At 41.2% G+C, this 24,891-nt stretch overlaps 1 protein-coding gene across 1 annotated transcript; it reads left to right on the plus strand.

Moving 5' to 3' along the window:
- The first annotated feature begins 1,996 nt into the window (after positions 1–1,996).
- On the plus strand, positions 1,997–22,913 carry HADH (hydroxyacyl-CoA dehydrogenase). Its single transcript, XM_056335457.1, has 8 exons — positions 1,997–2,171; positions 5,647–5,775; positions 7,265–7,422; positions 12,258–12,384; positions 16,083–16,172; positions 18,229–18,301; positions 21,272–21,388; positions 22,424–22,913. Exons 1-8 carry the CDS (start codon positions 2,043–2,045, stop codon positions 22,540–22,542), a joined length of 942 nt encoding a protein of 313 aa, XP_056191432.1. The 5' UTR covers positions 1,997–2,042; the 3' UTR covers positions 22,543–22,913.
- Positions 22,914–24,891: the final 1,978 nt, after the last annotated feature.

A 24,891-nucleotide genomic window follows, 5' to 3' on the forward strand; every position in this document is an offset into this window, starting at 1 on the left:
AGTCATTTTAATGAGTTCCACTTGTTGGCTAAGCTGGTGGTGTGCGGTGTTTTGCATCTTACAAAGAAAGCTTTTGAGTGAGAAGATGTTAAAAAATATTTTTGGATGAGGAGTAAGGAGGTGGAGGAATAAAGTGAGATTGGGAAAATGCAATGCCAGGCATGTCATGATCAAAAGATGGAAAGAGCATGTTTTAGAAACACTGTTACTCAGAATAACAGGGGAGGGGAGGGATGAGGAAGATAAAAAGGACGAATGACTTGTCTCTAAGAGGAGATGTGCGGTCTGAGGAGGAATGAGGTGGGAAAGCAAGTCGCGGGCAGAGTCAAGGTGTATTTGTTGGACTCCTGGTATAGAGGGGGTCAGCGTGGAGGGCAGAGAGGAGGGGGGTGCCCAGGGAGACCCTGGGGTGGGGGGCAGAGAGATGGGGCCTCTGGCCTGGAGGGGGCCCAGGGAGAGGCAGGAGAACCTTTGCACGCAGGAGGGGAGCGCTGAGCAGGAGGCAACTGAGGTGCTTGCAGGGAAGGAGTGGGTGTGAGCGGCCGTGCGTGTGGGGGAGCAGCAGCTGTATGTGGAAATCCTGCTTCTTGCATCCTGGTGGCTCAGGATAAGTTACAAAGCAGGTATGTTTATTGCGGCACCAGGTGCAAGGGGGATCGCTCCTCCTAACTTGCACACTTAGTTGTACTCACAATAGGTATTTATACAGTGAAGTTGGTTAGTTCTGCCTAAAGTCTACACCCACTTATTATTGGTTAGTTGCTTTCTCGCTTCAATGTAAAGGTACAGTTCATTTTAAATTTACTGGGCATGCTCCCAGAGCGGGGCATTCACTCTCTTGGGGGGAAGGGGGGGGCATTTGAGTAGGAGGTGTGATCTCCCACTACCACAATTTTATCCTAGTGTCCTTGAGTCTTATCACTTCAGTAGTTTTTCTTTTAGCAATTAGCATGTCCTTGTCAGAAGGCTACTGATCGACATCCTTGTGGAGCTCACCTACATCCATACGAACTGTCCCTTCTGAAGTGCTGAGCGGCTCAGCCCCAGACCTTCTCTCGAAGCCAGTGAGGCTCCTGCCTGCCTGGTGGTGGTTCATGTTATCTATGCAACACCTGCCTGCACAGTTTTAGGTTATAATATATATAAAATACAGTGATGCTGTATTTTCTCATGTCACTGGAGTTAGGCTGCAGGTGACTCGGCACAGCAGTATTTTTTTTAGGGAATTTAATTACCCACTCAGCTGTCATTTGTGTACACAAGGAATAGTAACTCCCAGTAACTGAGTCTTTGGGTAAAGCCGTTTCCAGCAGCCACTTAGTGCTCCTGAGTAAGTCCGGCTGTCAGATAAGGCTGCGTGAGGGGCGGGGGGATATTTTGCATTGTGCTTCTGGTACAAAGTGCAGAGATACGAGGATACTCGTTTTCTTCAGACTCCAAAAGGAGAATCCTCTACATTAGGAGGTTGCTTAACGTTCACCCCCGATGGTGTCCCAGGTGGAACATGCCATAACTGCCCTGCTTGGCGGCTGGAGGTGCTGGGCGTCCTGGCGGGAGAGGAGGAATTGCATGGAAAATTATTGCGCTTTGCACCTGGTGTGGTTCAGCCGTTAGCGTTTATAAAGGAAGGATTTTATTTCGTTTGTTTATTTGTGTGTTTCATAGTTTGTGCCAGCCTGAAAATGAAAACCCCTTCTACTTTGGAAGCACTCGGCTCACGGAGCGCTTCTGGGGCGGAGAAAACAAGCTGCGGCGGCAGAAACGGGGCGGGCCGTGCGGTGACCGCCGCCGCCAAGGGCGGCCGTGAGAGCAGCCAGGCGCCAGCCCGCGGTGCTGCCAGCCTGGCGGGGCCGCCGCACTGCCCCGGCTCCTCTGAGGGGCGAGCAGCAGCGAGGGCGGAGCACCGGCGGCGCGCGGCGGGGGCGGACCCCGGGGCGGAGCGCGGCCCCGCCCCGCCCCGCCCGGCCCGGCCCCGCTCCGCCCGGCCCGGCCCGGCCCCGCCGCCGCCCTCGCGCTCCCGCTCCCCGCCGCGCGCCTTCGCCATGGCCTTCGCCACCCGCCAGTTCGTGCGCGCCGCCTCCGCCGCCGCCGCCACGGCGGCCGCCAAGAAGCTGGTCGTCAAGCACGTGACGGTCATCGGCGGCGGCCTCATGGGCGCCGGCATCGCCCAGGTGAGCCCGGCCCGGCAGCGCGGCGGGGTCAGGGGGCGGTGGCGCCATGGCGGCCGTTACCGGGCGCGTGCGGCGGGAGGGAGGGTCCCTTCAGCCTCTCCGCCGGGGCCGGTCGCCTGAGGCGGGGGTCGGGCCGCGCCGGCAGGGGCCGCCCTTCGTGCCCTTCCCGGCCTGAGGCGCCAGGAGCAGCCCCGGCTCCAGCCGGCCCCCCTCACGCCCCCGGCCCGCCTCGCTTTCCGCTGCGGGCCGGCTGCGCCTTGGCGCTGCGCGCTGCCCTGGGCGGGGGGCGCGGGCGGGGCGCCCCGGGCGGCCTCCGCGCCGGCTCCCCGGGGGCGCCTCACGGCCTGGCCAGCCCCCGCGGGGCGGGCCGCCGCTCGGGTACGCTCTCCGAGCTGCGGGGCGGGAGCTACGTTACAAAAAAAACCCACAAGCTTCTCCGAAGACGCCGTTGTGTGCGTTCAGGTTACCGTGCGCTGTGCGTTGCGGCCCGCCGGTTGCGTGAGGAGCAGCCGGGGGGGCGAGCGCTGGGCAGCGCCTGAGGGCCGCGGCGGGCCGGGCCGGGCCGGGCGGGGCGGGGGCAGCGCCGGGGCCTCCGCGGCAGCTCGGGGGGGAGGGGGGGGCGCGCCCCTCCGCCGCCGTGGCGGGGCCTCGGCGGGCGCTGGCTGCGTTGTAGAGGAGCAGGAAGCGCTGCTGCGCCCCGCCGCTCAGCTTCCAAACTCGTTGTTCTCTTGCTAATCCACACGGGCCGCCTTCAGGTCGGACGGGTTGGGCAGGAACAACCGAGGCCAACGTTGTAAGTCGTTCAAGGTGGTTCTTAAGGCAATGTGTGGGCTATTCATAAACCAGGAAAACACTGGTCTGAGAAAGAAGCTTTTTCTTCTAACTTGCCAAGGGAGCAGACCAAGTGACGTTCTGCAAGTTGTTAAAGTATAACGCAGCAGCTAAAATGACCGTTCAGCTGTCAGTCATCTGCAGAATCATGAAGTGGTTAATATTTAAATAGGACTTATCTTCCCAGTGTTTAATCTCAGGCCTTTGGCTTTCAAGTTCATCTTTAACTTGATAGCTTTGGGACAGAATATTGAATAGCTCTGTTAGTGATTTAAGATTTAGATATTTATTTAAATCACAGGAAGAGCCTGCTGCTGAAGATACCAAGGTAGTTCACAAACTTCATGAAGAGTAATTGCAGTATGCAGGCATCCGAAAGCAGAAACTGACGGTGAGGTTGGAGTTTGTAAATGGCAATTCTCCATTTTAATAAATGAATGGGTTTTCTTCTCAGAACTGAAGATTCCTCACACTCCTGGCAAATCTCTAGCAGGAGGAATACAGGAGATACTCTTTTTCCCAAGGAACTAGCTAGTTTTTTATTAACTTGTCTGGTAAAACCACTCCTCTGTACCTTGATACTACAGCTTGAGGTTTCCATGGAAGGCACTATCAAAGAACAACTTTGAAGAAAGTTGTTCACATATTTGAGGAAGGTGCACACTATGCAAAGGTTATACTTCTGCAGGGAAAGAACTGATCTGCATATTCTTTTAGACCGCACGTTTTCAGACAGCAGCTTGTCAAGAGAGACATGTCTGGTATTTGGCAGTAACATGGGTTGCATTCTTCCACCACTGTTAAGGACCAAGGATGGTTTTGCTGACCATCTGCCTCCGATTTATCAGTCCAAAATTATCTCAAAGTTGATCACAACACTGAGTGGGGTCTCCTCTGTACCCTATTAATAAAGCTTGTCCTCCCTTTTAGAACACTTAAGAAATTCTCTCTCCTTTTCCTGTGCTTTCTCATACTGTCAGGAGAAGCTAACCTCTGCTAAAATGTATGGCCTAGAGCCATACATAATTTCTGATTCTGCCATGTGGAAAGCACTTCTGTATGAGAAAAGCATTATCTGACTCTCCAGTATTCTTGTGTTTCTTATTTAGTATTCTTAAGATTGTTGGATAGTAGAGTCTGAGCAACCATGTGTTTGAATTGCAAGGAGATAGTATGACCTATTGCCATTTTTTTTCTTTCCTGTCCCTGTAAATATGGTAAAAATGAGGTGGGAAAAGGGAAATACTAATTTTTCTAGGATTTTTTGCCACCTGGTCAGTGATGGTGTAATCATAAATGGGTAATCAGTGAAGCATCTGTTACACATGTGCTTGGTATCGATTTTTTTCTTCTGAAGAGTAGAGGGTCTTGCTTTACCATTGCAAATTAACAGCAACAGATTGGGAATGCAAGTCCAAGCTTGCATTGTATGATTCAGTTGTTTTTATGAAATGGCCTTAGTGAAAATAATAATAAAAAAAAGATGGATAAATAAATGTCCAGCTGCAGACTGACACCTTGTTAAAGCTATACTGCTGCTGCCCAGAGACAGTCTCGCATTTCTTTATTTGCTGGATGAGTGAGGCAGCTTACATGAGAACAGCACCATGCTTTTCTTCAGGAGATGTCTCTATTTTTCATTTCAGCTGTCTCTGTTAGATTAGGTCTTGTGGGCGCAGGAGGAACTTTAGTGTCCAGGTGCAAGGTTGTATGTAAAAGTTTGCAGAAGTGAAGCTCCTGAGTTGTGTGACTTTAAAACCATTGGTGCAACCATGTTTTAACATCTGTTTTCCACAATTATTACATCACAACTCAATATAGTAGTTCAAGAATTCTGAAAATGAAGATAGGTTGTTGCTAACTAGCAAGAGAAACATAAATTAATGAACAGTGAAGTAAAAAATAATCAAAAGCTGATTTTTAACAGGCTGTTGCAATGTGAGAAAGTGACATTGTATTTTTGAAGTTGATCAAATACTGACCAAAAAACCAAACCAACAGTGCTGTCTGTAGCTGAGCCAGTGTTTGTACTGGGTACATTGTAAGGAGCCATACATAAGTGGGCCATTCAGGTGTGTGCAGTGTCCTGGAGCAGCCAACGTTTCACTGCTACTCCCAGCTTCACTGTCACCTTCCTGTTGTTGCAGGGATGTGCTCATGGCCTAACAGCAGAGTTGTGCTGTGCTGTGTCTGGGGAACCCAGGGTTAGCCATCCCTTATGCCACCTGCTCACCCTGCCAGCATTCCCGTTTTGGTCTCCACAGCCCTTTTTCCTTACAAGATCCAAGGATCACAGCTAAGCCAATTGCTCTTTTTGAGGCAGCCATTTGTTCTTTAGCCATAGCCACAGAATTCAGCAGCCTCCAGGTGCAGGTAGCATTCTGCAGACAGCACAGGGGAAAAATGGATTTGTTCTTCCTTTTCACTCAAGTTGTTTGAGACCTTTATCCTTTCCCCTCCACCCAAACTGTCTGCAGGTTTTTGTGATTTTTCTAGTAAAGTGCACAAGCCTCTATTCAGTGTTCTTTAGCTCTCTTTTTCTAATTCATTGCCTAGTGTATTGTCTGCCTCAACAAAAACTGATATGGTTGGTTGTTTTATGATATTCATGTTGATTCTGTTTTGTTTTTTTTAAAACTTCCAGGTTGCAGCATCTAGTGGTCACACTGTGGTGTTAGTAGACCAGTCAGATGAAATCCTTAAAAAGTCTACAAGAGGAATTGAAGAGAGTTTGAAGAGAGTGACAAAGAAGAAGTTTGCAGATAAGCCTGAGGTTGACATCTTCTTTATTCCTCTAGGAAAACTTAAGAGAATAAAGATTACTGTACTGAAGTTCTGGTATTGTTTACAGTTATGCATTATAGAGCATGTTAAAAGGCATGTAAAAAGAAAACTTTTTACTGTGTGCTGAAGAACTTGGATTTTCTTTTTTTGATTCAGGGAGGTTGGAAGATGTCTTACCATGATTTCTTTCCTTTGTAGGCTTCAGCCTTGAGATGAAGATTTAAAACAACTTGATGGCCTTTTAGAACAGATGCTAAATGTGAAATGGTGCAAAAGTATTCATCCTAACTTAATAGCAAGCTGTCTTGAGCGCTTACATGGGAATGCACCAATTTTGTTCAAAAGCAAAGCAAAAAAATTATCTTAATACCTTAGCAAGGAATCTTCCCCCTGCCCCAAGACCTGGGCACAGGGTTGTAGCAAAGGAAATAAAGAGTGCAAGTTTAACTACCCTGGGGTAACGTGAATTAGATGTATGAGATACTTTGTATTTATGCTACTAAGTAATACTTACAAACAGCAAGTCACTCTGGAGCAGCTGATGCATCTAAGTTTATATCCTAAGAGTTAATTGTTGCTATGCTTGTTTCTCTAAATGCCACAGCAGATTCAATTCTTTTTACACTTACTACATGTGTAATATACGCTGGTATTGGTGATTATCAGCATGAGTGATGCAGCAGACAAAGGAAATGGAAAAGGGCTTATCTGCATGAGGGAGTACAGAAGAAAAATTATAATAATTCCAGGATAACAATATCTTACATGCATAATTATGGGGTCTTTTAATCCAAAAGAAAATTGTCCACATGATGCTTGTATTTTATATATAATACGTTATATTCTGGCATGCAGGTATGTTTTTACCTGTACTACATCTCCATTTACCCTTGGTTCAAAGTCTTGCAGTTCTGTTTGATTTCTGTCCTCACAAACTATGTCAGTGATTGGCAGATTTACTAGGCAGAAAACAAGAGTGCTTTTTCCCCACATTTGTACTGAGGCTATAGTGAGTGTAGGCCATTTCATTTCCTGAAGTATTCACAAACTAGTGCATACCTGTTCGTAGGAGTGAAACCAGATAACTGCTGAATAAAAACAATGGAAAGGTTTGAAATTGGAAAAGTTCCTCTTTATGGAAGGCAGGTCCAGGTTGTCTCAGAAACTACTCGTTGACTTAGTTGTTCACTAAGGCTCTTATGCTGAAGGTTGGACTAAAGCAAATACTCTTCCTGAAAGAATGAATTCAAAGGTCTCCTATTTGCTCCAAAGCAGATTTGATTGGGTAGAAAAATTTTGTCAGTGAAAGCATGGTATCTGCACGTGCTTAGTAGACCTTTCTCACTCATTTGCAAATGTGGCAGATTGCCTGAATTTCTGAGGGCTCAAAAACACTTCAGAGCACATAAGGAGATTTTAATGTAAAAATAAATTAAATCACTGTAAATAGACATTGCAGCTTCTTGGAAATGTTTCAGGCTGGTGCCGAGTTCATTGAGAAGACGTTGAAGAACCTCACAACAAGCACAGATGCAGTAGCAGTGGTCCACAGCACGGATCTGGTGATAGAAGCCATTGTGGAGAATGAGAAAATTAAAAATGAACTCTTCAAGAGGCTGGATAAGTTTGCTCCAGAGTATGTATATTTTTCCTGTTACACTTTGAAACTTAGACCTTTGTATCTTCTACTTTTATTGTTACACTGTTAGTTCTGTATTTCCTTAGCTGCTTTTTTTAACAACAGGATTTTTTCTCCCTTAGGCCAACTTTGGACTGTCTTGTAGTATGGAATAGTTGTGCTAGGTGCATATGTTTCATACACTTTCAGATGTGTTCACCAAGTTTATTTACTTGTTGCATTGCTTCATTTGATGTGGTTCCTGGTATGTTTAGTCATAAAGTTTGTCCATCTGCAAGTGCAAATCTAAATCCAGATGTAAGTGTGCAACAGTAGAATAAGCTTGCACTGATACACACAGGGTATAGTTAATGTACATGTTCCCATATTTTCATACAGAGTTGGGATGATAAAATATTTGTCTTCAGTGCACCTGGCATGAACAAGTTTTGAGAAGTCCCAGCCTCTTAGCTGTAAGTCACAGTCAGCTCAACAGCGGCTTAAGTGAACTAAGTTTACTTTGTATTACAAGAGTTTGGAAATAGTTCATTGCTAGTTATTGTGTGTGAGATAAAAGTGTAAATGACTCGTTAACATGCACTCAGTTACTTACAGTCCCTGGAACTGTCTTTGGAACTACATTTAATAACTGTTGGCAGTTGCTGTTGGATTGTATCCAAACCCAAAAATGCTGTTAAGCTCAGCATGCCATCTCAGAAGCTTGATCCTTGTAGTAGATGACTCAGGCTCCCAAGACCTTGACTGCTTGCAGGTTGAGGTGGTAACTAGTACAGCTAAGTCTGGGGGTATTGGCTAGGAGGTTTCTAGACTGTCTAACTAAAGAACTAGGCAAGCTGCAGCCTGAGTCTGTCAAGGGAGAGAAGATGTTGTCATTAGTTGACTTCAGCCTGGGGAGATTTTGGGGCTGTCTCATATGGTCGGTAATCAAAACTACCTGGTACTTCTGAAAATAATAGATGACAACAAACAGCTGTGCACCGAGCACAGGATAACTTGCCATTACCTTAGTCTGACAGACAAAAGTAATTAGCTGCCTTCAGCAATTATCAGGGTACCTTGTCATGATTAGATTGTACTTTTTCTGTGAAAAGAAACCATTGGTTGCCCGAGTCTTTGTCCATATTCAGCAGAGAAAGCTGATGAGCAAATTAGAGTGTACTAAATGGTGAACTGTATAGAACTAGTCAGAAGGAAAAGTGGGCACAGGGACTTGGAGCCTTACTTAATAATATACATTTTTGGAATATCTGAGGCTTTTTTTTGTGAGACTGAGGTGTTTATAAGCATAGCTGCCTTGAAACGTTGAATTGTACATTACAGAGTGTTAAAAGATACTGGGAGTTGTTCAGATATGCTCCTTCCTGTAGGAAAAGGCATGATTTTACAGGGTTGGGAAAAATGACATTAGATAAGAAGTCTTCTTTTTTAAGAGGAGAATTGGAAATTATAAACATACATGTTTATCTTACGTGTAGGATAAAGAAAAGGATAAAGAAAAATTACATTTATGATAAAGAATTATAAACATACGTGTTAATCTTACATGTAGGATAAAGAAAAGGGAAGTGAATGCTGAGGAGCATGGGCTGCAGCGTGGAAAGTCTGGATGAAAAGGACAATCAAGTAAAATAGTGAAACTTAGTAGCCAAGTGTTTAAAGTAGTAGCTATTAGATATACAGAGTAACTTGTAATTGCCTGAGGAGTATAGAGTTGCAGATAGTGACTAGCATGGGGAAAGAGCAGAGAAGACTAGTGGGTGTTTTTCTGTGCATTAGAAGGAAGCTTTATTCATCCTGCGTGGCACTGCAGTGGAATGGAAAGCTCTCCCTGTCAGTGCAGGCATCCTATAGCCTTTGCTAAAATTCTAAAACTAATATATGGACTAACTGATGCATCACCTTTATGGGGGTGCTGGACTTGTGATTGATTGGTAACAAAAGCAAGATCTGTTTAAAGATAGCTTTGAGTCTTGGGAGAAGCTTTGCTTCTGTGGGGCCTTGGATGTTGATGGCACTGTGAGGTGTATGTTACAGGCAGAGATCACGAAAGACCAGGCTTCTCAGGAGGGAGGGCTTGTCTTAATTCAAGTCTCGGGACGTGCTGTGGGGTTAGCTGATAGCTGATCAAAACTAAAGCGGCTCTGTATTATAGTTTCTCAGACAAGGTAACAAATTATGCTTTTGGAACATAAGCTCTGTGAAACCTTGCATTTTTCTTCTTTTGTACTGTATCCCATGTCTCATGTTTCCTCAGCTGCAACAGCTACATGTTCATCTCCCATTTTTGTGCTATGATGACCTCTTCCATGAAGATAAGTCTGGGGACAGCACACAAGTAGAAGCATTGCATTAAACCCACAAAATATAATGAACTTAATTCCTCTTCCTTTTTATCTATAAAAGAACTGTAATTCCTCTGAAAGTGGATCTGTAAATGGAGGGGAGTGAGAAAGCTGTTCTTTATTGAGAGAAGTTTTATTTGGGGGTGTGGGGTGAGTTTCTGTAAAGTTTTAAGAGAAAATGTAATGAGCCAAGAGAGTCTGGCAGCCTCAGAGAGCACTGGGAACTCAGGGTATTCCTCATGTGGGTAACTGTCCAGGTGAGATGGTGAGTGCTGTTTCTTGGATGCCATCAGTCGAGAGCGTACTGGTTCATTACCTTAGAGCTTTGCAAAATGCTTGTGTCTGTTATATTCCTCTCAGTTTTATACTCATCTTTCTAATATGGTAATCATTACTGTGTTACATGGTCATCTTCAGAGCAGGTGATAAAGCGCTGCTACCCACTCTTCAGTTTTGTGTTAGTTTTCTTAACTTGAATCAGTCTCACGTTGCCATTTTGAAAAGGTCAGGCTAGGGTTTTTGTAGAATATCCCCACATTCTTTGTGGCTTTTAAGCGTTTAAACACTGCAGCACTTTTCCAAAGAGGATCATAATGAACATGAGAAAAGAATTTTTGGGAATCCACTTCTAAGAGCCCTTGCCTGCTTGCTTTCTGTTTGTTTCTGGGTGATAGGAGTGCCTGTCAATATCTCTTGGATTTATCTTTAGATGTGGAAACTTGGCTAGGAACTGGCCGGTGGTCTTCAGCTGTCCACTATGTTAGAACCAGTGTGTTACACAACTGTTACAAAAAGAGTGTTCTTCAGCATTCATGGTGCGATAGAGCTGAACAGAGGAGTCAGTTCGGTTTGGGCTCCGGTTTTAATGTCTTCTCCTGACCCACTAGATGGCTCTAAGGGAAAGCACATCGTTGCCTGGAAAACCATCACTAGGGCTTCGCTAGTACTGTTGCTTTCAAAAGCTTCCAACTCTGCTGTCACCTGAAGCATGGATTATGTAATTCTAAGTCACAGAGGCATATAAATTCTATTTTAAACTCAATTTAAATCAATTGATTGGTCAGAGCAGTAAATGTAAATAAAATGCCCTTGTACACAATACAAATTTAATGCTTTTTTTTCCCCGAGGCTTTATGTTGTGTGAGGCTACAGTATTCACCCACAGAAGTGATGCTGAGATAAAATCTCAGAACAGATATAAACCTAGCAATGTTTACATCTCACAAATCAATGTGCTTATTTTTTATGTGGCTATTTGAATTCTTTGTATACAGTGGCAGATTTTCGGTGAAGATAAGTGTCTTTTGTATGCATTGTCCTTCCAGAGTCAAAGCTATGAAATGTAGAATACTTTTTTTAGTACCTCACCTCAGAACAATATAAGGCCCACTTTTTGGTGGGAAAATAAAATAATGTGTGTAAGAAATGTAAATAGGAATTTTAATGATTTTTTTATTTCTTTCTCCATAACAAATTGTGAAAAACTGAGAAAGCGTAATAAAAAATGGAAATCAGTGTGGGGTCTTTTATCCCCAAATGTTTTAATGCCACTATAAGATATCCCCATGACTTGAACATAACTCTTCTGAAAGCTCTGTTGCAAAGCTTAGTGATGTCTTAGCTAAATGTAAGCAAAATATCTATCTAGATTAACATTTGATGAGTTCAGTGGGATAACTTTTTGAAAAGTCAGCAGGATACAGCACAGAATGGAAGATAGGGCTTAATCTCTAATTCAGTTTCTGATTTTTGTGGTTTGAAGAAAAAGCCGTTTCTGTAAGTTTTCAGTGTGATGTCAGTACAGCAGGGCTGTTGAGGTTTTGAGATATTTCTGGAAAAAAGACCCACAACCAAATCATTATGAATTGTGATTAGTAAATCTAGTTTATGTCTGGAAAAGGACTTCATATATGTCTTAAAATTCTTGTGATTTTGTGTGTCCTTTGCAATTTTCTATGCATGGCAGTTTTTATCTTTTCTTTGGTTATTCCATCAGCTCTTTGGTCTTTGATAGGTTTGCTTATCACCATTGATCGTTATTAAAAAAAAAAAAAAAAGATTGCAAATTTTTATTAAGGCTTCAAAGTGTATTTTTGATGTGGCAAATGATTGGGTTTCCATAGATGTGTAAATGATTAACAATGCAAAATACTGTTAGGTTTCCAGGATTGCTGAAGGAATTACCTGGAATAGTCTTGGAGAGTTTACGCAGATTTTCTACTTACAGAGTCTTTTTTTTCCATCACCTAATGTAAGTATTCAACATACTGACTGCCTACAGGGTCAGAAACTCATACAGCCCTTCCAGTGGTTATTTCATCATTGCTGCATTTACACCTCAGCAAAAGTACCGTGATAACCTGCAGGGATGTTTCTGAGAACTCTGTGGATGGTTAGCCAATGGGTATCTATTTACATTTAGTGCACCAGTCTCCTACTGTCAGAAAAATAGCTGTCATTTATGTAATCAATATGTTTCTTTTTTCCCAGGCATACGATATTTGCAAGCAACACTTCGTCCTTGCAAATCACGCAGTTGGCTAACTCAACCACCAGGCAGGACCGATTTGGTGGTCTCCATTTCTTCAATCCTGTGCCTATGATGAAGCTTGTGGAGGTAAGTGTCTTATCACAATAATAAGCACTGTAGCACAACAGCACAGTTGTCATCGCTGAGAATTCGATTAGATGAAAGAGTAGATCTCAGTTTGCTTTTCTGATACAGAATAAGCTGCCTCTAGTGACAAGAGGGTGGTGCAATCTCTGTTGAGGGGCGGGTTGAAGAGTCAGAGGTAACTCCTTTGGTCACTAGGCTCTGAAGCTTCCACCAAACTGCCAACAGAGGTGCTGTTTATAGTGATCATTTCAGGCATGCAGGCAAGCTCGTTAATAAGAACTACCGACAGCTTAAACAAAATCATCTAATGACTGACAGAAGAATTTGATTGTTACCAGTGTAGAAATCAATAGAAAATGATGTGAGATGAAATTTTACTGCCTTGTGACTTTTGAAAAAAAGTCACAGTTGTTTCAATGTTTGTTTCAGTGTTGCAGATTATTTGTTTGGAAGTATTACAGTATTTCCCAGCCTTTAAGGAAGTATAAACAAGTTTTTACTTAACTCTTCAGACATCTTTTCTAAACGCACTCTCTTTGGCTATGTCACGTGGTTTATAGTAATGCTGCAGTGCAGAGCAGAATAAGAAGTAATCTGATACAAGGGTTTATCTGAGCCTCCAAAGTAAAGGTCACATTGCAGGAAAAATGACAGGTCTCTCTTCTCTTTTTTTTTTTTCTCACCTTCCCTTGTTATGGCTGACCTTGATAAGCTAGAACTTATAAACTTTTGAATAATGAAAATAAACTTTGCATTTTGGCCATTCTTCCTCAAAATTTCACGTACTTTGTACCTGTAAATGCTTTCAAACTTTTTCCTCTGTCCCATGAGTGATTAGTTCTGGTATTGCTTTGGTGACAAGCACTTCAAATATGTTGTGCCTGCCTCTTGAATCCTGAGGTTCACTTTAGATTTTTTGCTTGTTTCCCAGTAAAATATATATTCTGCAATTGCTTGCTCTCTGTCTTTGAATGTATCATTGTCTTCCTCCCCTTTTTAAATATTTGAATCTTTTGGGTTTTTTGATTCAGAACATGGTTGACTGATGCAAACTTGGACACTTGCAAATTCTCTCTCACTAACCTCTGTACCCATGTGGATTTTTTATTTTTTTAGTTTAATATTGCATCCTGTATATTGTGACTAAATGCTCTGGCAAAATGTAAGAAGAGGAGGGAGGAATTTTATAGGTGTTGTCAGAGATAACAGAAAACTTCAGCATAATTCCTTAGGCTAACATAGGCTTTAGTGATTTCTGTGCTAAGAACCACTTGTTGGCAGTAATTTATTTCTGTGGATGAAATGTTTTATGCCTTATCTCAAGGCTGAAACAAATCATAGTCTTTAGAAATCTAAGCTATGCCTCTGTGAGATTTGAAAAATACTACAAGTATCTATTATTTCTAAAAAACAAAACAGAACATTCCCTGTCTGATTGCTGTGGTTAGTCTTTTTAATTTGTGGGTTTCTTCACCTGACTTATGAATGTCCTTCCCCAGAGCCATTGCAGTTGATGAGTACTATTTGAAGAATAAACCACAGAAGCTGTGCTTTTAGTGGGCCGAGGCCAGTTGTATGAGGTTCAATGAGGAGAAGTGCCGGGTCCTGCACTTGGGTCACACCAACCCCACACAGCGCTACAGGCTTGGGCCTGGGGCAGAGCGGCTGGAAAGCTGCCTGGGGGAAAAGGACCTGGGGGTGCTGGCTGACAGCCGGCTGAACATGAGCCAGCAGTGTGCCCAGGTGGCCAAGGAGGCCAACAGCATCCTGGCTTGTATCCAAAACAGGGTGGCCAGCAGGATAGGGGAAGTGATTGTACCTTTGTAGTCGGCACTGGTGAGGCTGCACCTTGAATCCTGTGTTCACTTTTGGGCCCCTCACGGCAAGAGGGATGTAGAGGTGCTGCAGCGTGTCCAGAGAAGGGCGATGAAGCTGCTGAAGGGTCTGGAGAACAAGACTTACGAGGAGCAGCTGAGGGAACTGGGGGTGTTTAGTCTGGAGAAGAGGAGACTTGGGGTGGGGGAATCTTACTGCTCTCTACAGCCATCTGAAAGGAGGTTGTAGGCGGGTGGGGATAGGTCTCATTCTGTCGCTTGTTATCTGGGACAAGAGGAAACAGTCTCCAAGTTACGCCAGGGGAGATTTAGATTGGATATTAGGAAAAATTTCTTCCTAGAAGGGGTGGTCGAGCATTGGAACAGGCTGCACAGGGAGGTGGTGGAATCACCATCCCTGGAGATGTTTAAAAATTGTGTAGATGTGGTGCTTAGGGACATGTTTTAGTGATGGACTTGGTAGTCCTGGGTTAGTGGTTGTACTTGATGATCTCAAAGCTATTTCCAAGCTAAATGATGCTATGATTCTATGATCCTGAAAGGTGGAAATATTAGTAAATAAACACACTTCTTAAAGCTTTGCTTTTGTTTCAGATCTATGCTGTAAATCAGGGCTGGCATTGACAGTCACTGTAGCACAACATTTTCTATGTAAAACAGATGTTTCCATTCAAAATAATTGGGAAAATCAAGAGAATTGCCAAAAGTATGAGATATCTCACTGAAATTGCCAGTCATCTGCCATTGAGACTGTCCTTTATGGGTCACAAATCTGCAGTGCCTTTGAGTCTTATCTGCTCTTTTCATAGATTGTTGATGTCAGGCTCAGAAGCACATAGCTTTGAGGGAATTTCCTTCTCTAATTATCAAAAAGGCTTGTGGTAATGTTTCAGAATTCTGAAATGTATATTAAAAACTCATTCTTGAAACTGTTGCAGTCTTATGTAAGTATCTCAGATATTTTTATCCAATATCAAAGAACACTATTTTTTCTGCTGAGAAACAAGCCTTTTCCTCAGCCTGAGCAGTGGTTTTTTTGTGTTGGCCTTACATCGATTATTATGATGGGGGGAAATTTCTGTGTGACTTAATAGTATGAACGAGGAGGTCAGTCTTAACTGCTTATGTATATCAGTTTTCAGTTACTGCACATAGAGGTCAGTTTCAATACAAGTATCACCACCAGCTGAGCTTCTGCAAGTCTATTTTTCTTCTTTTCTTTTTTTTTTTTTTTCTTGGGGGGGTGGGGGTAGGTTTCTAATAAATGACAATGCATCTGAACTGCAATGAAGTATAGAAAATACATGTAACAAAAGACTCAGTTGTGAAGAAAATCACCATGGAAATATACTACTCAAAAGCTACGAAGCTGTTACAGATTTTCGAGATAGATTTTAAATTTTCTTTAGAATTAAATGTCTGTGTTGTGTTTACATTGGGCACATGGTAGGTATTACAACCCTTTATATCAGGAACTATGTCTGTTAATACGGTTCTCTAGAGTGATGCCATGGTGTTTTCCAAGGCAACAGAGACTATGAAGGTTTTAAAGTTGTTTAGTTATACTGTATTCTCTAAATGTGATTCCAAAGGATGGTCCCTTTTACATCCATACTGCCTGAGTGGGAAAGCGTCTTGAAGAAACACGTACTTTACAAATGTGCAAAATGCTGTATCTATCTTTAAAACAGATTTTTGTTTCTGTTACAAATATATCCACTGAAATTATTTTTTGCAAAACAAGTGTTTTTTGAATTTCTGGAATGGTGTTCCAGATTATAGTTTATTCGTTGCTGTACTGGGAAATGAGAGACATTCTGATCATAAACGTGCTTACGCTCTCCCTACCTTCCCTCTGCCCAGGTCATCAAGACTCCAATGACCAGTCAAAAGACCTTTGAATCACTTGTGGATTTCAGTAAAGCAGTAGGAAAGAGTCCTGTCAGTTGTAAGGTGAGTGCGTTTTGATTGTATAGTGTTCAGAAGGTCTGTTCTTCAAACCTGTTAATTTTAAGATGGTAGGTTTTAGTAGGTGAAAGAGTACTTCAAGAACTTCCAGGGTGCTTTTTGTCCAGTTTCTCTTCCCTATTAAAAGCATTTTGACAAAGAAAGCACCCACATTTACCACAAATTCCTCAAAGTAGAGTGACTCTAGACATCTTCTCTAGAGCAGCAAAACACATAAGTATCAGAGTTTACAATTTTTGGTTTTTCTTTTCCAGTCCTGCAGAAGCCTGGACTGGAGAGCTTAAGCAGGAGCTCATCTTTAGCTGTGCTAGAGACAAGACTGCTACCTCTTGTACTATAAGGCAGTTGCAAGAATCCTTCATGGTGTGTGCTCATTGCAAGTTTTTCTTGAGACTGTGGTAGCTAGACCCACATTAATCTTCATTGCTTTGCCGCTTTGGTTTTTTTCTCTAGAGAGACACCCTACTTTCTAAGCACACTTTTTCCAAATTAGTCTAAGTTGTGGTCTGGATAACTTTATGCAAGCTATGGCCTTGAGTTTTACAGCCCCCAGGAGATACTTGGTCATAAAAAGAAGGCCCTGCAATCTGGTAGTTGCCAGTAATTCAGTGTCTGAATGCTGGACTCATATTCTGTCTGTTCTGCTAAATTGCTCTGAGGCCTTGGTTGACTTTTTTCTGGTTCTGTCACGGTTTTGTAGTATGTAATATGCAGAGTGTATGATGAATTATTGTTATAAATTAGCTTGGGTAGAGCATAATGCAGTCTCCATGACTGAACCTCCCACCCCGTCCCTCCTTTTTTTTTTTAATTCCACTTTGTAGAAGAAAAGTTGCTTGGAATTCTCTGCATTAAATACTGAGATAAAATGGAATGAACAATAAACATAAGCAACAGTAGTAGTATACAAAATAATACTGTATTTGCAAAGCTCTTTCTCTTTGTATTTTTGATTCTGATTAAAGTTTGTGTAAAAGAAGTTCTGTTTCAGTTTATCTTCTTCTGACAGGATGTATCTTTATCTTTTCGTTGATAATATTGGTGTTTGCTATTGAAGTGATCCTGACTTTCAAAAGCATGGCTTACCAGTTGTCCTGATTTCAGCTGGGATAGAAGCTGGTGCAGTGCTGTGTTTTGGATTTAGTATGAGAACAATGTTGATAGCACACTGATGTTTTTAGTTGTTGCCAAGTAATGTTTATACTAAGTGAAGGACTTCTCCATTTCTTAGGCCCTGCCAGCCAGAGGGCTGGAGGGACACATGAAGTTGGGAGGGGACGCAGCCAGGAGAGTTGACCCGAACTAGCCAAAGGGATGTTCCATACCATAAAACTGTCATGCTCAGTATCTAAACCAGGGGGACTTGGGTGGAGCCTACCGATTTTCTGCTCAGGGCCTGGCTGGGCATCAGTGAGCAATTCTATTGTGCATCACTTGGGGTTTTTTCCCTTCCTGTTTGATTTTATTCCTCTTCCCTTCTCTCTCCCTGTTGTTATTATTTTTCTTCTCATTTTATTTCAATTATTAAATTGTTCTCACCTCAACCCTCAAGCTTTACCTCTTTCCCCAATTCTTTTCCCCATCTCTCTGAGGGTATTTGGGGGAGTGAGTGAGTGGCTGTGTAGTATGCAGGCTGGCGTTAAACCATGATACCAGTGAGTAGTTAGCCAAAAATGTTTCTAATACTGAACACAGAAAAAAAACTGTTAGGGAAGAGCTGCTTGTCTCATGTCCTTCAGGAAATTGTATCAGCAGAATTACGCTAAAGGCATTTGTCAGCTGACCACATTAAATTTTTTTAAGATTGAGTGGGCTTGGAGCGGTCTTATTGTTCTTGGTCATAATGAACGTTTGTGCACCATTCCTTGTTTGTGAAATTCATCTTATGTGTTTTAATACCTGGCAAATAAATCAGATGAAAAATACAGTTTACAGAGTACCAGAAATGGATGATTCAGTGTCTTCACTTAGTTTGTCCTGTAGCATTTGAGTAGTACTGGTAAAGTATGTTTATTTAGAATACCTATTTTTCTTCTCATAGGATACTCCAGGGTTTATTGTAAACCGTCTCTTGGTGCCATATATGATGGAAGCTGTTCGACTTTTTGAGAGAGGTACTTGTTGGGATATTGACTTCAGGAAATGTTGACGTATAACACTGCTAAATGTTATATCCCTTCAGAAAAGCCTTGGGATTTCCACAGAACTTTCCGACCTTAAAGGCTGGAAGTGAATATTGAACATCAAATATGAGCCAATGTGTGTAGTTGGAAAGACCTTGTCTTCACTTTGAAATGTATGCAGAGTTGGAAGGTACTAGTTAATTGTGTGGGAAATGTCTGGTGGTGGAAAATGTTTTTGGTTTGGAGATGACAAGGTGAGTGCAGTGCCATTGTAAAAATATCCTCTGCCAAATAATTGGGAACCTCCCTCTCTCCATCCCAAGAGATGTTAATGAAAGGGGTTGAAAATCCCGTAATGGGACTATTAGCAAAATTCTCCTGAGTTCCCTTATATTGGGCTTGTGAAATAAAACACCAATTTTCAGCTGAGGTAAGTAGTATAATGCTCTGTGTCATACTATGATACTGGCATACAAGTGATTCAGGCTCAACTATTGCCCCATAAAACCTCCTGTTTCTCTTCTATGTCCTCTTTTTAGACATAGGTTCTTTAGGAACTCCCATCTCACTGCTGTTTTCTTTTACGTTGATACTGAGAGTAGATAGAAATAATCACAAATTCCCAAAGAACCGCTACGTTTTTCAAATTAACAATTGTTGTGAAAAGGCAACAAGCCAATAATGTAGTAGATAAAGAGGAAATTACAGAGTATAATTGCTTTTATTTCAAGTGCTCTGCTCATAGCTCCATGCTACTAAGAATGTCATTTGAAACATTTTGTTTTTCAAATCACTGTTTTTTTACAGATGAAAGCACTCCATTATCAGGACTCCAGCAAATATGCTTTAAATATTAAAAAATCTCTTTTATAGCACATGGAAGGGATGGTTTGATCTCTAGAAAAAAATATAAACCAACATTACTTGTTTATCTATCAACAGATGTACCTAATTACATCTCAAAGGGAGAAAAGAGCAAATTTAGTGACTTGAAAGGCAAAGGCATGGATGCAAGGGGGCATTATTCTCTTAGAAAAAGTCACAATTTTAAATAAAGTGTATGGGTGTTCCACTGTGTGTAAAAGGTGCCTTTGTTAAGTGATATGTGTCATCATGCATATTTCAGGAGACAATAGAACTTTTAATTAAATGTAGAAGGCGGCAGTCACCTGCGGTTGTTAAAATTGGCTGTTTTCTGCCTAAGCAAAACAATAGCTTGATTTAATCTTTATTTCTGTTTGCGTTTTGTTCAAGAGTATGATATTTCCAAACTTTAGGTTAATCTATGATTTTTTTACTCTAATGAAATCTATTTAAAAAGCTGGTTAATGTTTTGAAAGCCTGTCTTCTGATTCATATTTTCCATTGAATCACGTTAAAATTTTGTCATATTCTTTGAGACACTTGAGCCAGATTGTCATCCGCATTAGTATGAAATTGCATCTCTTTCCTGGCAACCCCAGGCACTGAAATACCATTTTATTGGGTCAGTCCTTGAGTCTGTCTTTATGCAAAATGTCCTTGAGTTAAATGGGTGCTTTTGCATAGGCAAAATACCTTTAGTGTATTAACACGGATTTAAACAGGGGCATATTAATTATTAAATATTAATGTATGGTGGTCTGTACTACCCTATTTTTAGTGGAAAAAAACCCCAGCAGTCAATCGGGTTTCTGTGGAAGTCTGCGTGATACTGGAAGACTAGTATGAACTAGGGGTCCCTAGCAGTATGAATCCTTGTTTGCCCTTTTAGTATTTTTCATTGTAATGCAACTCTGTACTGTCAGGTGGCCAAGTCCCAAGCTTGAGGAAGTGGGACGAATCTGTTGATAAAAGAAATATGTGCATCTGTATCAACTTCAAATGAGTTGAGGATTTACATGTGTTTGAATCTGGGGAACTGAAATTGTTAGAATTAAGTAAGGCTGATTTTCCCAGTTCATTTCTGAGAAATAAAATATGATTTTAAAAAAAATTATTTTTTTAAAGAGTAAAAGGAATTATATAAAAAATATTACTTCATACAGATCTTTCATGGAAGTTGTTGCCTTTACAAGAGATTTTAAAAATTTATTTCTAAGATTCTCTGATCTTAGGTGTATGAATCACATAGGCTATGTGTGCCAAGTTTTTGGACATTCTGAATGCTGTACACATTGAGCATGGAGGTTACTTAACAGGTATCTCTGGGGTTTGTATAATTTCATCCTTTTTATAGGATCTGCAAAGAAATGCACTACCTTTCTCAAAATAAGTATTAAAAATAAGCAGTAGTGGTGCATCTGCTTTCATGACAGTATAAAAATATGTATTCCCAGCAAAAGAATGAGGTGAACATTAACTGTGACAATGTGGTAATGCAAGATTTGTATTTTTATAGGCACAGGCTGAAGCAGAAGTAACAAATTTCTGATAATGTTCATTATTTTTTTTAAAAAATCAGGAATTCACAAATTTAACTGCACCTGCGGAGCCTTTTCATGTCACTCCTATCTGCCATCTCTGATGCTGATGGATATCCTTTAGTGAAAGCTGCTGTAACTAAGCATGTTACTCAGCTGCTACTGCTCCACTCCCAGTGCCTGCCTTGTCCATCAGCTGGGTACCATTTGCCTTCTGGCTGTTGTAGACTAAGGGCAGCTCTGTCCTGTGCATCATTCAAAAGCTGCTGCTGATCTCATGAAGCTGAAACTGAGAGCTGTGGCTCCATCAATAGCATAGTGATCTATATTGAAATGCAAGAGGAAGCTAGAAAAATGGAAAGCAGGCCTGCAGGGCTTGCTTTTTTTTTTCTTGTGAGAGATTCAGCTTGTGTATGCTGACTCCAGTTTTTGTGGTTCTTGCAGACATTTCTGTGAAGAGCTGCACCGGGGTGAAATAACACCTTGTTAATTATTTATAAGTGGTGCCAAGTAGATGCGGTATCTTCTCTGTTCATCAAACTGTCAATCTTTTCTCTAGGAGATGCATCAAAGGAAGATATTGATGTTGCTATGAAGCTTGGGGCTGGCTATCCCATGGGTCCATTTGAACTGCTGGACTATGTTGGGTTGGATACCAGTAAATACATTATAGATGGTACTGCATGCTTAATTTTCTTCTTCTTTCCCCCTTTTTAGCTAAATTGTAGATGAAAGTTCTAATGAAAATCTGACTGTTAATTAGTGTAAACTGAATGTTTACAGCATAACCTTTTAACTGTTGAAGTGAAAGGAGTAAGAATTCAGCTCAGTGCTGTATGAGTACAGCATTTCTACTGTATGCCTGTACTGTATGTACGTGGGGACAGAGCAGTGGTGGTTTTGCTGACTTCATAAAGTTTGAGTGGAAAATAGTAATAATATTAGTGGAACTTTATGTAACTAAAAAGAATCAGCGGGAAGAGAGACATGTACTAGAGGGCAGGAATTCTGATTTAAAAGCAACAAATTTTGAGCCTCCCTTTCCTTTTTCTGCTAGCCGTGTTTTCATTCTCAATTAATAGGAAACCCAGTAAATACCTTAAAAGATCCAAGTAGAATGTCTCCCTTTCACTTCAGTTGATAAGTGGATGAAAGTCAGTACAATAACAAAAAGACATAATTGTTGATGGTTCTGTTATTTGGAATGAGCAGCTTAAAAACTCTATGAGACAGAATGTCACTTTCAAAATGACTTCTTCAATGAAACCTCTTTTGCTTTTAGCCAGTACTGTGGAGTAGTGTTACACTGTTCTAACTGACCGTGTCTTTCACAGGTAGAAATTCAAATTGGAATTTCTTTGCACTTTAATTTCTTTTCAGCATAGCCTTTGTTTTATTTCCTTTTACTTAACTATATTTTAGAAGTGCTCCTTAATATTTTTTTAAAGTATCAAAACTCTTCGGTCATGGGATTATAAGGTGTTCAGAGTAGACTATGCCTGAAGACTAATTGCTAGATTTGCTCACAATCATCAGTACTGATCTGTGTTTTCTAAAGCTGTACTGAAGCATCTCAGGGAGTCTAAAATCAGTTCCTGACCTGCTTCAGTTTTCTGACCTCTTAATAGAGATATGCATCTCCTTAGGAAAATACTGTCTTTGCATATAAACAGAACTGTAACTAATTCATCCACTTCTCTTCTTCCACCAGGATGGCATTCATTAGAGCCCAACAATCCTCTTTTTGCACCCAGCCCACTCCTGAATAAACTGGTAGAAGAAAAAAAGCTAGGCAAGAAGACTGGAGAAGGATTTTACAAATACAAATGAACTTCGAACCTCGAGAGGTGTTAGAAGTATCTGTATATGCTATTCAGCATTGACATATTACAGGTGAATTCTGATTAAACCTTCCCAAGGATGGCAGAAGCTGCTTTTAGAACATAACCCACCTCTGAACTGAGTAATTGCACTAGGTAACAGTTTCTCTGGTGAAAGCTTGATTTGGTAGATTATTTTTTTCTTGTAATTCTGAAAAGCTTTATATGTACAGTGCCTTCATGCAAATGTGTATTTTTCAGGTGCAGAACAGAATGACAAGTGAATTTATGTATTTGAAACATTATTATATTAACGGGGAAAATCCTAAAAATAACTGCACTTCCTTAAAAATAAATTTTTCAATTCTGTGTTGAACGTCACGGCTTGCAGTTGATGTACATGGTTGTGGTCCACTGGGTGGCAGTCTCTTTTCACTCTGGTAAATGTAGCCACCGAAGGCAGCTGTTTTGTTGGGATTTTTCTTAAGTGCAGTGCTAATCTGTAGGTGTAAATTACAGTGCCTTAAACAACAATTTTTTGAGGGTCATGTTGTGTAAAAATAAAAAATAAATTACAAAAATTGCACAGTGGCAGGCTGTCATCTGGACAGAAGGTTCCCAATACACCATTTAAAAGCAGAACTCACGATTTGTGTTGGGATTTTTCTGGCACTTTCAATTACTGGTTGCGGGTCTGCTTTTGATAGGCGTTGTAGAAACATAAGGAAGAGGTGGTTTCTATTCTGAAGGGCCTAATATATAGATTTGTTTTTTATTAACTAAGCTAGGAAGCTGGTGAAAGCTTCCGTATGCTTTCTAGAGTCCTGTAGATTGGCTTTATTTACTGGCTGTTCATTTTAAGTGTCATTTTTACGCACTCCACCACAACGATAGTTGTGTAAATTGGGGGATTGAAATTGGAGTCAGTGCTGTGTAAACAAATAGGTATGTCTGGCTGAGGCACCTTCAATTTTGCAACTATTACCTTGGGCCTCAGCAAAGCCTGAATTTGTTCATGGCAGGAGTGTTGTAAAGCCTGCCTTTTCTCCAAATTCTGCAGAGCAGGTGGGCATGAGGTTGGAGTTCCAGTTCAACTGAGTAGTAGCTTTGTGTATTTTGGATCTGCAAACTGAGTGCTTATGTATATTTTTTTTTAATTAAAGAAATTACGAACAATTACTTAACTCTTAAGTCCCTCTTCCTCACCATCTAATTCAGATTGCATATAAAGAAGCTGAGGCTCACACTTGTTAATTTCCTTGCACATGATCACACAAGAAATCTCAGAGAATAAAAATCATTGGGTTATTGGATCCTGATTCCTAATTACAGTTTGAGTTGCTTGTCTTGAAAGAAGAAGGTTAAAGGAAAGAAATGGTACTGTAGACAGTCTCTTTACTTTACTAATAATATATTGTTAAATTGATTTGGTTTTCCTAAAATGCAGTCAACTTCTTGCATCTGAAGCCTGTTTCACTTGAAGGTTTTTAGTGCCTGTTATGCAACTTAGTGATTTTTAAGTGCTGCAGGGTGAAGTTAGCTTCAGGGCTACCGTTTTCAGTAGAAATGGGAACATGAATTACTCTTGTGTCTTAAAAATGCGATTTCTTTTTTACAGAAACATTTGGCAGAATTAACTTGATGCTGCTGCCTTTACTTGGAAGATCATCTTTATTTTTAATTTGGAAACATTTAGGTTTAGAGCAAGACATAGGCTATTTACTATTAAATGTGAAAAATATTTTCCACTGTTAAATGTGATATTTTAGAAAAACAAACTTTCTGGAAAACAGCGGTTTCCTTTCAGGAGCTCTAACAGGTACAGTATGTGTATACATAATCTATACAAGAAACCTGAAGAGGGCATTTGTAAGTTTGGCTTGCTATTTCAGAAGAGTTGTCTTTTTCCCAGTAGCAAATAGGCCACGTGGAGGTACTTTACTAGCAGGTAGGGGTGGTTTATTTTATCAGCATGTGGAGTGCTATGCCAGGAGAAGCAGAGACGAGGTAAAGGGCCAAAACTTAAAATACTCCCCCTTCCATCTAGATCAGAACACATAGTGGTAATCGAGTGACTGAGGCCATTGAAGCAAGGTAAGCCTTTTCTTTTGCTCCTCAGTGAGAAGGCATGGAGGATGTAGAAGTCCCTTCTACATCTACTTGATCCCATCTACTTGGGGTGTAGCAGTCCCAAGGTCATGATTAAATTGGTCAGAAGTAGCATACTAAATAGTCACTCCTGATTTGTACAAGAATTTCTGCAGCTTTGAGAGTTTAAAGATTTCTAGGAGGCTTAAAGAATGAGTAATGAAATAAAGGAATTGTCTGTCTTCACCTTTCCTGCAATAAAGATTTCCCA

This window comes from Falco biarmicus, chromosome 1 (genome assembly GCF_023638135.1).
Source record: "Falco biarmicus isolate bFalBia1 chromosome 1, bFalBia1.pri, whole genome shotgun sequence".
Taxonomy (NCBI): Eukaryota; Metazoa; Chordata; class Aves; order Falconiformes; family Falconidae; genus Falco; species Falco biarmicus.